Below are 15707 nucleotides of genomic sequence, written 5' to 3'. Positions count from 1 at the left end.
TATATGTAAAATGTGCCTTTTACGTTGTAATTTAACGCCCTGAAATTGGGCCTCTGTCTCTTTAAAAACTCCTGCTCTTTCTGAAACTCCGCCATCAGGAAGTCATCACAACATGGCTCCTCTATTAACCCTTCAACAACGTTTTGATCAGCGTTGCTCTGCAGAGGCGCTGTGTTTGCTAATTGCTGCTGGCTAGTCTCGAGGAGCTGAGTGTGGGAGGGCTGCTCTGCTAGAAGCTTGCAAACTTCGGCTTTGAGGAGGAGGGACTGCGCCTCCAAGGCGGCGCCAGGTCCACGCAGGCGTTTAGCACAGCTGAATGGTTGCCATGGGGAGATTACAGGACTTCTCAAACATGCATGAAAAAAATCACACAAGGTGTGTTTTTGGTGAGTGAGTAACATTATAACATGATGTAAAGCTCATAAAAGTAAATTTCACATAATGCTGCCCCTTTAACGTGATGCCAATAGTTTTAAAATGCTCAGAAAGATGAACTGCTGCAACAAAAGCAAGGGACATTTCTTTCCTAACAAAGTTAATTAGCGATAGACTGAATATAAACAGAAAGCCTAGGTATCATTTTGAAAGACTTTATAACTGATCGGCTCCAACAGACGCAGGAGAAAAATATCAGAACTCCATGTTCTTTGCTACGCTGTCTCATGGAAAATCTGAATCTGGAAGATGGCAAGTAGGTGCTGAAATCACTCAATACATGTAAAGTGAGGAAGAGAGTGAGATATAAACAGAGTTAGAGTAACAGAGAGAGCGCTGGTGCAAGAAGAGTGGGCCCAGCGCCAACCTACCCCACCCTTACTGCTGCTGCTGCCTGCAGAGAGAGGAGTGCTGCATTTCCTGAGGGCAATGCAGAGGAAGGGGGAAGAGGTTCGCTTCTGTTCAGGTCACCACACTCTATAAAACAAACAAAAGCAGCCACCTGAGAAGGACAGAGGCAAGCGACTGGTTTCCATCTTCTCGTTTTGCAAAAGGAAATGACAGGGGTTTTAGTGAAACTGATTTAGAAAAATAGACAACAAACAGGACTCACCTGGGCTAAATGGATCCAGGGCTTAACATGAATGGTGATTTTACCAATTTGTTTCTAGGTTGTTGTTTTTTTATACATATATACTGATGAGAGCAAGAAGTGATTTTTCATGTAATCTTCTTGGTAACAGATGTTACATTTTTACAGTATCTTAACCAAACAAACTGAAATAGCTACCTTTCCATTACTAGAAAGTTTTATTTTTGTTAAAAATGTCATTTATCTTTTTTATGTGAAGGTGAAAAAAAAACAAAGCACAATTTCACCTCAAGAGCATTGAGCTAAAAGTGACCCATGTGGAGCAGAGTTTTCATCCCCATAAGTGCAAGTTAAAGATGAAATTTTTACCTTAAATAAATCAAGTATTCACAGAAAAGACCAACGTAGAGCAGTTTGTTTTGTAAGTAAGAACAGAAACACATGGCTGAGGCTGTATCATGCTGTGGGACTGCTTTCATCATATTACAAAGGAACTATAAGCATCAAAGGGATAATTTTTTTTAAAATGCAGAGTAAGAACAAATTCAATGTCACAAAACAGTCAGAGCAAAAATGTCTTTCTTTATATCCTGATATCCTCAGAATAAAAGTCAACAACAAAGAAATAATTATCACAATTATTGAAAATTGGTGAAGACAAGTGAGAACTACCACCTAAATTTGACATATGTGTGTTTAAAAGAGCTTGCTAAGGACTGACAGATATAAGATGTTTATATGGCAAAAAAAAAAAACGTATTGCGTTACTTTTTTATATAAATTTCTTTCTGTAAGTTTTTGGGGGAGTGATTGCCGTTCAGTTAACCAACCACAGTCTAATCAAACATTGAAACCTATAATACTGAACAGTTTCACTGTCACAGGAGACCTTCGTTAAGCTTGTGCCGTTTTCCCGGCCGACCAATCTGCTACTGGACTCCAGTTGCACAAGTCAAAGTTGCCAAATGCACCAGCTGTCAGTCGCTTCAATCTACTCTTTTAACTCTTCTTCCAGTTTCTTTTTCCAAGTCTGTTTGGCTGTGAACACAACAGTTTGACCTCAGTCACATGAAATAAGTCTAGATTCTGCTATAATTTTTATTTAATTTTTTTCTTGGGATTTGACATTTTAACCGTTTTTTCCGGTTAAAATTCAAACCGGAAGAAACATTTGAATTTTAATGACATTTGTCTAAAAACATTGAATATGGAGTGTTTCTGTGCTACCTCTGGTCTCGCAGTCGTTTGGAAATGAAGTCATTAAGTCCTGAGATAGACTCTAAAATAATAATTACAGCACTGTATCCAATAAATATCAACATAATTATTTGGTTTAAAAATCGGCTAAGCTACGCTATGACGTAGGCTGTTACTAGCTGTTAGCCTGACACCAGAAAGAGAAGTGAATATAATGCAACCGAACGAAGCTACAGCTAAGTGAATACTTTGTACTTTGTATTTCCTGTCTGTTTTTTGTACTATAATAACACAAAATAAATAAATTCATTGCTATTAGGGCTGTCAGATACGAGGAAAGCATTGCATTGCAATACCTTTACTGAACATTGCAACATCAGTTACAATCAACCCCAGCTTTCCTTGCTACTTTCTATATATCTGTTATCACAACGCTGCCACCTGAGCTAAATGGTTACTGAAGAAATACATCAGGCACAAAATCTGTGGTCCAACGGCCATAAACACTACGGCCATGTGGAATATCACCTCCTACCAAATATCGTCTTTGAGTGGATAATTTAATGTCGAGACGAAACGATGCCAAACAAAATACATTCGCGATTGTTTCTTCTCAGAGTAAAGCCGTTGTGAGAAACCTCAAAACGTTTTTTAGGTAATACGCTGCAGTGAAAGGAAACATTAGTGTCTAATAAAGGATAAGACACATTTTTGGTGCCAGTAAAGTTGTTGTCACAGAGAACCTGCTGTCATCAGTGTGGGTTTTCCCATGGGAAGGCTACCAGAGGAAATACTGCTCGACCCTCTAGCTGAAAACAAAAAGAGGGAACCGTGACTCTGTGTTGAACACAAAATGTTTTTGTTTTTTGTAATGGCTCACTGGTTCCCTTCCATTAATTTCTGTGTGTGTGTGTGTGTGTGTGTATACTTATTACCTTTTTTATGCCAGTAAAATTGCAGTATTTGCTCTTTCCTGAAAACGATTTTCACAAACTAAACAAATCAAAAAAACCCTCAACGAGAATCAAAGTAATCAACAAGTATAGATGTCAAAAATAACATTTTTGTCGCAGCTTCGAAGATTTGAGATTCTATCCTTTTTTTATTATTTTTAACTTTTATTATTTTTAACTTTTACTACACCAGGGCAGATACAACCTCTGACACCTCTGAAGGCGTCAGAGGTGAGTCGATTTGCAAAAGGTGACAGAGGCAAGTGATCACCTCCTGGGACGGGACGATTAGAGTGAAACTATTACCTTAGTCACATCAATCATCGCTAATGGCTCCTAGGAGAGAGAACCGTAGTAGAGGGACGCCGACACTTCTGCAGAACTGCAGCACATTTCTGCTGCCGTGGCGTCGCGCAGAGACAGACATGCACAACATGGCGGCGACCTGAAGTTTACATTCGCTCATCATCAGCTCAGAGGTAATATTAACGGTAGTTTTTCGTGATCATATAATCACACAACAAGCTTTAGCCAATTACAAATCTGCTTTATCTGTTCCAACACACTTTTTGATTTGCACATAGGATGATGACACCCAAATGTGTCAAAGGTCAGAACCAAACTCTTAAACGTAGATGATAGAAGTTTGTCAGGATGTTTTGGAGCTATGAGGAAGAATCAGGCAGGGATTCAACTGGAAAATACAGTTGAATTTTCCAGTTGAATCCCTGGATTCAACTGGAATCCAGGGATTCCAGTTACTGTTACTGTGGTGTGAAACACCACAGTAACTTTCCATAGATCCACAGAGAGTAAGAAAGGGCGCAAACCAGGAGAGAAGCATGTTTTTTTTTCTTCTTCTTCTTCTTCTTTTCAAAATTAACACCTGCAAGTATAAAGGCAGAAACAACAGCCTTTATCAAAATACATTTTAAAGGAGAAAGAGAGTGCTCATCATTTGACCTCAGGAGCGGGTTTGAGGGTAGCAACAGTTGGATGTAGCGGTGGCAGCATCAGGCTGAGGGGTCTTTAATGAGCAAAACAGGGTTAACTTTTGTAATTAATTCCTTTTTCTATTCCAGAGATGAATCATACAAGCAACACAAAACTTTAAACTTGTTCTCCCTCTTATTTTTTCCCCAAATGAAGGCCTTAAAAGATACTCAGCAACAGATTAAATGTTTGAAGTTGCTCGTTCCAGTGCGCCATGAAACCGAAATGGTTCAAAAGCGAAAGGTTAAACTTAATATGACCTCCATGCCGATGATGAGCGTATGCAGGCTTCTGAGCCCGGACTGAATCCCCCTCCACCCCTCTGCCCCCTCCAACCAAGCCCCAAGCAGAAATGATCGAAGCCTACACGAGCTGATCCTTAAAAATTTATTTAGGTTAATGGAAGATGTAGTCAGAGGTGATATAAGAAACAGAAACCAAAGAACTTAGAAACATAAAACCCTTGCATAGATCACAGACCATGCCTTTTGTCATCATCTGACAAACTGAACACATTCCAGCATAATCCTTGGTAAACACAACATGACAATGACAGCTGGATCAAATAACACAGTTAAGAGTTTGGTTCGCTTTGTGGATGGAGAGAGGAGCAGAGTGCTTCGACAGTCCTTCGGTGCTGCGCTCCTTGAGAGAGCAGGTAAATGTGCGATCGGGACAGAAAACACAGATTCGTAGCCATCACACTTTCGTAAAACAAACAGGAACTCCTGGAGCAAGGTACACAACACCCCAACAAATCCATCCAGTTCAGTGTTTCTACAGCAGGCGAAATAAAAAAAAAAAAAAGAAAAAAAAAAAAAAAAAGCAGTCCAGCATCAACACTTTTGAAAACCCAGAATGCCCTGAAATCTGAACAGAGGATTGTGTGTTTCACATGTCCCCCCCTCCCCACTGCCCTCCCCGACACAACACACTCACAATACAGTCTGACTGAGATAACAGTGGACAATGTGTCACGTTGAAGAGCTGTTAAGAGTCTAAGAAACTAGCCCTTGTTGTCCTTGCTCACATTCAGCACCGACCAGCACGTCAATCCCCACATCGGGACGCCAAGCTCCGTCCGTCCCGGCGCTAAGGTGCTTTTTCAGAAATCACAACAGCTTTCACGACTGAGCTTGGTTGCAGATGAAAGCAAGGGTTTCTTTTTTTCCAAAAAAACGATGCAACTGTGTCGTAGTTAAATCCGCAGCTTGAAAGGTAAAGCTCATGCAGTCTTCCATCGCCCATGCAGATTTGTTTTTTTGTTTTTTTTTTAATGTTTTTGCATTTAGTAGGTTTTTTGTAGAGATACGTTACAGCAGGAGTAGAGTTTGGTATAAAAAAAAAAAAATAAAATAAAATAACATGAACAGCAGGAATGATTTCCTTTATTTCCTGTTTGTTTCTTTGTTGTTGAAACTAGAATAACAAAAATCAGCTGTGTCTTCATAACTGTCTGCATCGTCGGATGTACAAGAAGTGATCGTCGTACAGTGATTTTTATTTAACATGGCTTGCAGGAGGAACACATTCGTTTTTTTTTTGTTTCCCAATATATAAGGCTTGTTTGTCCTAAATCAGTCATGTTACAGTGCCACCATACACAAAACAATAAAAATAAATGAAAATAACGCATTTTACTTCTTTTTCTAATAATTTCAGTACGTGTTGGTTACTTTTCTCTAAATTGTTAGCATCAAAAAAAGCTTTTTTTTCTCTTTCTCTTTAGTTTCTTTGTTCAATTCGGCTATATTTAGTTCTGATTACATTTGTTTGCAGAAGCATAATATCAAACACACACATGTTCAGGCACCTCCTCTTATTTTCACCCCAAAAACAACCTCAAGAACTTTTCTCTGAGTGCATTATTGGCTCTCCCTTGCAGGTTTGACTGAGCCATTTAGCAGCTTCTATTTATTTCTCTCTTTTTTTTTCTTTTTTTTTTTTTGCTTCAATGAAGCCCTGTATGTGTTTCTCTAAATAAAATAATAGTTACTACATCTGAGGACAAAAGTCACCCGGTCGGTACCAAGTTGTGGTAACAGATTGGTACAGTCTTTAACATGAACAGGTTATATGTTGTCCTATTGCTCGTTAGGATGCAGTTTTCATTGGGTAACTGAATGCATAGCACCATCTGTAAATGTCCTCTCTGCTAGAAAGATCATCAGTATTTTCTTCATCGCTGCGCTTTTTTTTCCCCCCCGTGAAAAATGTGATGACAGCAAACAGTTTCTTAGCAGCTGCATTTGAGGCTGATATAATTTCCTTGTATATTCTATGTTATTCGGTATATACGTCATCCTAATCTACAAAGAAAAGACAAATTGTTTTTTGTTTGTTTGTTTTAAACTTGTAATAAGTAGGACTTTTCACTTTGCCTGAGGAGGATGCTCTTCAAAAGTACAGTACAAAGATCTGTTTCAAACAAAACGACAGTTTCCTTACACCGAGCAACCTTCCTGCTTCCAAAAAGAAAAAAAAAAGGCATTTAAAGCGTAATTCGTCGCCTTTCTGCTTCAGGTTGTGTTGTGGGAACAACGCAACAGTGGTAGTCTTGTACTAGCACCACAAAGGATGGCCACTGCACCAGCAGAAACAGCTAAGACATTCGAGTAGCACTGCAGTGCAGCTTTTTTTTTTTTTTTTTCCCAAGGATCTTTGTCGGGAGAGTGTTAAATAAGAAGAAGGAGCGTTACAGTACAGTACAGTACAGTACAGCACGGAGTCTTCCTACTACATGGATGAACTCCTCCCAGTATGGAGAGCAGACTGGTGTACAGTAGCTGGAGAGAGTTTCAAGTACATTTTGTACCAAATCTGCTTTGCTGTTCTCCTGTGAGCTAGCACTGTGACAGAACAAATCAAAACCGATATTTTTTTGTTGTTGTTTTTTTTTCTCCTCTTTTTCAGCAATGGAAGGAAGCGGTTGTGCAAAAGAGATGGATCTCATTTTTAAATTTTTTTTTTTGCTGTGCATTACAATGCCCCACGACCGCTGCTGCAATATGACAGCTCTCAGCTTTTCTTTTACACAAAACACACTGAGCTGTTTCCCCCTGTGACGACACTTCACTTGACATGGCACTGTTTCAAAGACGACTTACACTTACAACAGTCAGCGGAGAGAGAGTCACGCCGTCTCTTACGAGCTCCACACAAACGAACGGGCTGATTGTGCGCAGCTTTAAGTGGAAAAAAAAAAAAAAAAGGAGCAGGATTGCAACACCCTACTTTCCCCATTCATGTAAGTGCTTGTGTAAAGGCTTTGCTTTGGGACTCTCACATTCAATATTGCATGACTGCAGTTTACACTTAAGGTTCTATTTTCTGTTATCTAACTATATATAGATATATATATATTTTGTACGTGTATGTGCATGTGTAGGTATAGGTATTGGAAGCCCTGCATTGAAGCCTTCAGCTCCGCAAGTTTGCAATGACCTCGCTGAGGTAGAAACCCTGAAAGGATGCACGGTGCACAAAGAAGTAAAACAGGAGTGGATGAAGACTCTTTGTTTGTTTTTTTTCTTCTTTTTTTTTGAATGAATATGGTAAACATGCAGAGAACAATCCATTGCTGCTTAATGGCATCATTAAACGCATGCCAGCACGAACATTTGGTTATGCACGTACCACAGTCACCTTGCTGTGTGAACCTTACTTCATCCAGCATTCACTAACATCACAACCGACAGTGTTTGACACTGATATACACCGGATCTACCCAAAAAAAACACCGTTTGCACACTGAGGCACTTTCACTGATCCTATTGGTGGAAGGGATAAAAGGCACTGGAAACTAATCTCAGAATACGTCTATGAAACATGATTCTTTTCTGTGGACTTGCTTGTTTTTTTTTTGTTTTTTTTTCTACTAAACTTTGTGGTTGAAGAAATGAAGAAAAAAAAAGAAATGACTGAAAATATATATAAAATGTTTTTGTTCTCAAAGAAGGTCCATGCACTCCTCTATTGACTAATACTGTAACTGGTGCTTATAATGATTATATGCATTTTCCAATATTACTTAGTAACTTTCTTCGTCTACTTTTAAATGAGAAACTCCGCAGCCTAAAAGTTGGATTTCTGTAAATCTGATCACAACTCAGAAAGACCCAGATTTTTCGATTCCTTCAGTTTCCCCGACGACGGGAGAACCGCGAAATGCATGAACCGCAACAAGCCGTATACATCATGCTGTATACATCGTACATTAAATATACCAGGATACAGAAGTACCTTAGTGGTTAGGCCATAATGCAAGTTACTCTTTTTTTTCATGCTATGATCTCATTTGTGTACTGTTCCCTTAAGAGTTAACATTCAGTTTCTATGCTTCTAAATGATTAGCAGTTAAAAAGAAAAAAGAACTCAACCAGTGCACTCTGTATGGCAACATAGGGAAGAAGTGGGAAATGGAGGCAGACATCCAAAAGAACATCCTTTCCCCTACTTTGTGACATTATGCCTCATGCATGCCGGTATCAAATGGAAAGTCTCTAAAATCATGCTCGCATGAAGCTCACTTTTACAAGTTGTGCTGTGATGCATCTAAAGGGCATGGCATCGGATCACTTGGTGATAACACAATTACGGCAGCTGCTGCGTGAACAGCAGCATTGCAGATGTCCGTGAAGCAAGCAGTTCACCATCTGTTTACATCCAAAAACAAGAGAGAAGAGCAGTCTTCCTACTATAAGGTGCTTTGCTGAGTAGCAGATCCTTTGCAGGGGGAGAAGGGGAAAGGGGCTGTGGGAGCAGGGAGGCGAAGGGTTTGGGGTTGGGGGGGTGGGTCATCTACCTTCTTGGCGGAAACCACCTGGCTTAGAGGCTTGAATGTCTGCAGTCATTTCTGGTGCATTGTGCAGCTTGCTGATCAGTTATCTGTAGTGCATGCATAAGATTTTTAGTTATCACACCGTCATCTGACAAGACAAGGTGTGCTCTGTGTCCTCTAAGGAGCTGTGTATATGTGTAGTAATCAATGTTTTCTTAACATTATAGTTATTGGATCAGTAAAATTAATTATTCTATCTACATCGGTATATTCTGCAACAACTGTGTTTCTTTTTCTTTTCTTTTCTTTTTTTTTCAGCTGAGGATAGTTGTAGGCCTATTGCCGGTAGAGCGCTCTGGGAGCTAAATGAAGCATTCCTATCGGATGGTCTACTCCCCGTGTGACACGAACGACCGAGAGTTCCTAGCTGATGCCTAAACATCTGTGAGCAGCTTGCTTTTGTTCACACAGTTCTGAGTGGCGATAGTGCAATTTCCAGTTCTAAGGTTCGCCTCCCTAAAGTTGTCGATGCTATTGTTGATGTCTCCGTCAATCTCCATGTACTCTGACTTGCTGACGGTGGAGGAGCTACGGCGGCTGGAGTTGGTTTCGGACGGGATGTTGGGGTTGCTGACATTGAGAAGCTGGGCCTGCTCCTCTCCCTCCGTCTCTCTGTGGTAGAAGTAGTTGAAGTTGGATACAATGACAGGCACTGGGAGGGCAATTGTTAAGACTCCAGCGATTGCGCACAGAGATCCGACAATCTTGCCCCCGATAGTGACTGGGACCATGTCCCCGTAACCCACAGTTGTCATGGACACGACGGCCCACCAGAAGGCGTCCGGGATGCTGCCGAAGTGAGAATCCGGCTCCTCGGCTTCGGCGAAGTAGACGGCGCTGGAGAATAGGATGACTCCAATGAACAGGAAGAAGATCAGCAATCCCAACTCTCGCATGCTGGCCTTAAGGGTCTGCCCCAGGATCTGAAGTCCCTTAGAGTGTCTCGACAGCTTGAAGATCCGAAACACCCTGACCAGACGGATCACCCTGAGAATGGCCAGAGAAGTTGCTTGCTCCCCCACCCCTTCGTTTTCTGGGTCTTCTGCCAACTCGGTGCCGAGTGTAATGAAATAAGGGATAATGGCCACAATGTCAATCGTGTTCATCATGTTCTTGAAGAAGGCCGGCTTGCTGGGGCATGCCATGAAGCGCACTATCAACTCAAACGAGAACCAGATTATACAGAGAGTCTCAATGACAAAGAAGGGGTCAGTAAGAATATTTGGTTTGTAGCGTATTGTAATGTTCCCGAATGTCTCGATTCGACCCATCGGGTCTTCTTTTAGCTGTGGTAGAGTCTCCAAACAAAATATGACAATGGAAATGAGGATCACCATCACAGACACAATGGCGATCCCTCTTGCGGTGCCTGAGCTTTCTGGATGCTCAAAAAGAAGCCAGATCTGACGTTGGAACTCCTTCTCAGGTAGTGGACGCTCTTCCTCTCTGATGAAGCCCTCATCCTCACGAAACCTCTCCATCGCGTCCACTCCCAGCTCATAAAATTTGATTTCCTCTGAGAACATATCCAAGGGCACGTTTACCGGCCTTCTTAGCCGGCCCCCTGACTGGTAGTAGTACAAGATTGCATCGAAGCTGGGCCGGTTCCTGTCAAAGAAGTACTCGTTTCTCAGGGGATCAAAGTACCGCATCCGCTTTTTGGGGTTGCCGAGCAAAGTCTCTGGGAACTGTGACAGAGTTTTTAGCTGCGTCTCGAACCGGAGGCCGGCTATGTTGATGACCACCCTCTCGCAGCACTCGTGGTCATTGTGATCCGGGGGGTAGGTGTCCTGAGGGTGTCCCGGGACGGCTGACGTCTCGTCCATGTTGTCCCCCGCTACAACGGTCATTTTCGGGGGGAAAGAGGTGGAGGAGGACGCGGCGGAGCAAGAGACGGAGCAGGAATCGCGGAGGTGTGTCGGTTAGTCTGACTGGCCGGGCATTCACGGTTGGGAGAAATTTTTTCACTCCTCAGCTTCCCACACCCCACAGATCGTTGGAGGCGTCCCCAGTTGCGAGTGGGGGGGGCGGTTGACTGCTTTGCCTCAGTGCGGCTCCACTGCGGCTCTCGCTGACTTGACCATTGCAGCTCCCCAGTGCATGTGAAGCAGTCGCTGCTGCTGCTTCTGTCAACCAAAGAGAGAAGGAGGGAGGGATGGAGGGAGGGACGGAGGGACGGAGGGGATAATGGAATCAAACAGCCGAGATATTTTGCTGGCTCAGCACTTTCTGCAGTTTATTTATTTATTTATTTATTCAGTCATCTTCTTCCCTGGGGGCTGCAATTAGAGCAGTTAGTAATGATGGCAAACACATCTCATTCAACAAGAATTTCTCAATTCTGTTTCATAGAGGGGGGAAAACATTTTTAGCTCTATGTGCAACTTCGGAGTGTCTGTCCTTCGATTCTCCAAGGTTTTTAAGCCAAAAACAAAAAACAAATAAACTCTTTGTTGTTGTTTTGGTTGGAGAGGCAGCATTGTCCTCATGTCACATCATGTCTCTGCAAGAATGTTTGTTTTAGCTTGTCTTAAGGCAGCGATTTATGCTCCGCCACACTCACCAGTCTGAGTTAGAGTGTGACGCATAGCCTTTTTTTTTTTGTACAGTTTCTGCATGCCTTTAACCCTACAAAGCTAGTGGCAATTTGCAAATGGATAAAGCAAGGGGCACAGCACTGCAGCAGTGTGTTAGTCTTGCAGGGTTGGGGGAGGGGGTGTTAGGGAAACAAAACAGCTCTAAAGCTGTACATAAACTTTTGTATTCAGTTTAAGAGGCTTACCGCGGTTTGATCTTGAGAGGTCCTGGACAGCTTCGAGCAGAATCATCCAACAGCAGAGCAGCAGCAGCAGAGGCAGCAGCAGCAGCAGAGGCTTTTAAGGTGTGAAACTTTTAAGTTGCACCCGGGAGTGCGCGTCATCCAGGCTGCACTCTTAAAATAAGACGAGTCGAAGAGGAAAGCTGTGCAATTTAAAGACGAGAGGYGGTGGAAAAAAAAATGTAAAAAAAAAATAAAAAAATAAAAGAGCGAAAAGAGGGGAACTGTTATGCTGCAAAGCCCCAAGGTTGCTTTGGCAGCGGCACGGTGGTGAGCAGAGCAAACAGCATATGAACAAACCGCAGGAGGAGATGTTGCCCTGCAGTTCGGAGAGAGATGCATTAAGGGGCAATAAGCGAGCCCTTGGCATTCCCAGACATCCCTGCATCAGCAGAAATCTGCCACAAGACGAGATGACGGGCAGGATGTGCTCCGGCGCAGGACGGTGAACACGATTTTTTTTTTTTTTTTTTTTAAAGAAAGGAATTTAAAAAAACACACACACAATTAAAAATTAGAGCTGAGAAACAGACGAGTGCGACATCGACGTCCGCACGGTTTCTCAGCAATGTCAAGCATGTTTGGCTTGATCATTTAACATGCAAGTACAAGAGGAAGCAAGGGGGTGGGGGGGGGTGGGGAGGTGGAGGAGGGGAGGAGTTGGAGGGTTTCGACGCAATGCAGCCCGGCTCCACTAAAGGACGCCGCCAGAAGTTCTCCACACAGCACAAAAACAGGAGCCTCTGTGTGCCAGCACTGCAGACTGCAAGCACACACAGATCATCCCAAAAGTCTCGGAAGTATGACAGCTCGGATTTAGATCTGTGCTCGGAGAAAGCTGGTCAGAAGGAATAAAACGTCCTGATTGGCTGTGCGAATGTTGCAGTTGACATGTATACATAGTTGTTTTTGTTGATAGTGACTGAAGCATAGCAGTGTTTTGTTTGTTTTGTTTGTTTGTTTTTTTAAACGAAAGACTATTGTTGCATTTCTCGTGAAGAGATAAAGAAAAACGCTCTGCAGAGGACACAAAAGACTTTCAGCACCACGGAGAGCGAAAATCATGGCTGCTACTCAGAAAACCCAAAAATCTTCCCCACATAAATCTGACTCAAAACTTTCTAAACGAAGATGTAAAACTAAWWAAATTAAATTAAATACAAAATCCAGTCTCAAATTTTGGATCATTTTGCTAAAATATGTCCACCTGACACTWCATGCCGTCACACTGAGGGTTWTTTTTATTATTATTAAAGTAATGCAGATCAAATTATTCCTCTCTTGGTTTTTTGTTGTATCATTTGACACCAAAGCTGTTACAAACATTTACTTTATACAGATGCAKCTCAGCCAGTCTGAACATCATCAAAACGTYAATTTATTTCAGTAATTGAGTCCAAAAGTAATTTTTATCTATTAAAKCGATTCACACAACTTGATWTTTTCTATTCAGTTATTTAATTTCACAGAGAGACTCGTGACTTACAGCTAACCCACAATTCAGCTTYTCAAAAAKTTATTGAATAAAACCAATAAAAGYATTTTCGCTACAGAAATATTTGGTGTGAGTCACTCAATAACAGGGAAAACCGTGGCACTTCTTAACCTCAGTGCTCTTTTCATATTAAGTGTATTTTGCATTTATTTTGGAGATCAAGGTACTACACTGCAGGTGAAGAATGGAGAGGAACAAAAATTCTAATTGGTTGAGGTCCAGCGGGGAGTTTCTGCTGGTTTAGTGAGTCATGTCATCTGCTGCTGGTTTGTTTCCACAGGTCCAAAGTCACCTCGGTCATCAGGCAGGAAATTAATGACAAGTMCTCATTATGATTTATGGAGATATAGATTTCTTGTTGGGTTTTTTTTTTTCCAGCAGGACTTGAACCGACCCAAACTGCAGAAAGTCTGCTTCAACCATGGCTTCACTGAACCATGAGGTTGATTGACCCAAAAACTGACCTGACCACACAGAGAATGTGCAGAGAAGACGAGAGACACCAGGACCAACAGCGAAGACAAACTGAAGTTCACTATTAAAGCAAGCTGGGCTTCCTGAACACATCAGCAGAGCCACAGACTGACCACCTCCACGTTGCACTGCATCGAAACAAGTGGTCATGATGATCAGTAGGCTGATATTTATGTATTAAAAATATTTGTATTTTTGCTATGTAATGAGATTTTGTAAATTGTAAGTCATAATTATGCGAATGAAGAGAAATACGTCGCTTGTTGTAATTAATCTATGCGAGTTTCACTTTCTGTATTGAATTACTGAAGTAAATGAACCTTTTATAATTTGTTCAAATGGATCTGTATGCCAGGTTCTTGTTCAGACTCTGATGCACCAGTAGAAATAATTAAACTAGTGGCATGACGATATCCTACTCACAGTAATTCCTTAAAAAAAAAAACCTAACAAAAACATGAGATACATTCGGGTCTGTGTTTAAATTAGAAAAATATATGTCTTTTATTACATTTAAAAAGTTACAGTGAATGCATGTTGGCACAATACGGCTCCAGGAGTTTTTTGTTTAAAGCTGGTTGCAAAACAACAACAAAAACCTACAAAAAATAGAAATAAAAAACATATCAAGGTACATTTTGCATTGCAAGCATAAAAAAGTGACATTTGAATATTACAAAATTACAATGTATATACATTTGAATTTTCATATAAATTAATTCACAATGCCAAAACAACATGTTACTTTACACAAAATAATGCACATGATGTTTATGACAACTGACAGGAGTTTTATTTTCTTCCCCCATGATCGAAAGTTCAAATTGAAAAATAAAATCCATGAGATTTTGAAGAGAATGCCACACGTAAAACTGAAGGACGAAAAAAAGCTTCATTTTGCCTTCTGTCTCCTGCAAATAAGCAAAAGTTTATTAAATTAACTTTGCATAGATGACAGATCATTTCCAGATCAATGCGGATCGTCTCTATTCATTCAGTCAACGCTTCAACAGTGCAAAGATGTTCAAGAGTTTGTTCTGCTACTTGCAGATGCATCAATCGGCCACACAGTGGCGCTAAAGCACTACTTATCTGATCAGCACTGGTCGGGTTATGGCTGCGCACTGCAAGATCTCTTAAGCAATATTCATAAAATCCTGGGAAATATCAGCGAAACTCATCACTGATTATACATACAGGAAAAAAGTCAACATTTAAAAAAAAATGTACATTTATCTGAAATCGTGGCATTTGACAGACAAGATATTTAAAGCTAATTTGATGAATGATGATCTGTATTCTTTTGTTTTCTTTGATTATAAATGTTGGTGTAACACAAGTCAGTGACAGGCCAGGGTTGCAAGCAGTAATTACTTTCATGTCACTGGCTTGATGCTGTAATCGATAAACCAATCGACTGTTTATTTTTGGGTAAATATGTCCATGTGGCTAGTATTAGAGGGGTTGCAAGGTTTTTATGTTGTCAGCCAGATGCATAAAAAGTTTGGAGAACACTTTAAATAAAAAAAAATAAAAAAAATACATTAAATAAATAATACATTTTCTTGGGTTGGGTGAATTAGATGTGACGATCGTGCTTCAAAAACGTCGTCAGAAAAATGTTAACACTTTCACACCATCCTAAAGTTAGAAGCCTTTGATGCTGCACAGGCGAATGCATCACACGTGGGAGAGTGATGACGCTGGAAGACATGCAGAATAAAATGACATACTGTAACCTGCAAGGGAGCTGCAGTCCGTGAACTTTACAATGCCAGCGTTAGGACACAACACTGGCATTGTAGAGAGTGTGTGTCTGAGTGTGTGTGTGTGTGTGTGTGTGTGTGTGTGTGTGTGTGTGTGTGTGTGTGTGTGTGTGTGTGTGTGTGTGTGTGTGTGTGTGTGTGTGT

General features: G+C 41.2%; 2 protein-coding genes across 3 annotated transcripts in view; both read right to left on the bottom strand.

Moving 5' to 3' along the window:
- Positions 1-7: 7 nt before the first annotated feature.
- On the bottom strand, positions 8-12444 carry LOC103465814 (potassium voltage-gated channel subfamily A member 1-like). Of its 2 annotated transcripts, none has more exons than XR_533854.2 (2): positions 11793-12444; positions 8-912 (listed from the first exon to the last, which is right to left on the bottom strand). XR_533854.2 is itself a non-coding variant. In XM_008410984.2 (2 exons), the coding sequence occupies exon 2, from the start codon at positions 10858-10860 to the stop codon at positions 9385-9387; it is 1476 nt and encodes a 491-aa protein (XP_008409206.1). In that variant the 5' UTR covers positions 10861-11136; positions 11793-12444; the 3' UTR covers positions 4544-9384. The 2 variants fall into 2 exon arrangements, 1 of the variants encoding a protein (XP_008409206.1); XM_008410984.2 differs by lacking the exon at positions 8-912 and adding an exon at positions 4544-11136.
- Positions 12445-14272: 1828 nt separating this feature from the next.
- Positions 14273-15707, bottom strand: part of LOC103465813 (shaker-related potassium channel tsha2-like) — a 6563-nt gene continuing 5128 nt past the window's right edge. The window contains exon 2 of the mRNA XM_008410982.2: positions 14273-14708. The gene's annotated coding sequence lies outside the window, so the exon portion shown is untranslated. The remainder of the gene's footprint in view (positions 14709-15707) is intronic.

Source organism: Poecilia reticulata, linkage group LG6 (assembly GCF_000633615.1).
Source record: "Poecilia reticulata strain Guanapo linkage group LG6, Guppy_female_1.0+MT, whole genome shotgun sequence".
Taxonomy (NCBI): domain Eukaryota; kingdom Metazoa; phylum Chordata; class Actinopteri; order Cyprinodontiformes; family Poeciliidae; genus Poecilia; species Poecilia reticulata.
The sequence above is the reverse complement of the archived record's forward strand: the minus strand, read 5'-3'. Positions and strand labels throughout refer to the sequence as shown.

Coding starts and splice junctions, on each gene's coding strand:
- LOC103465814 (XM_008410984.2), bottom strand. CDS start 10,860: ATGACCGTTGTAGCGGGGGACAACATGGACGAGACGTCAGCCGTCCCG.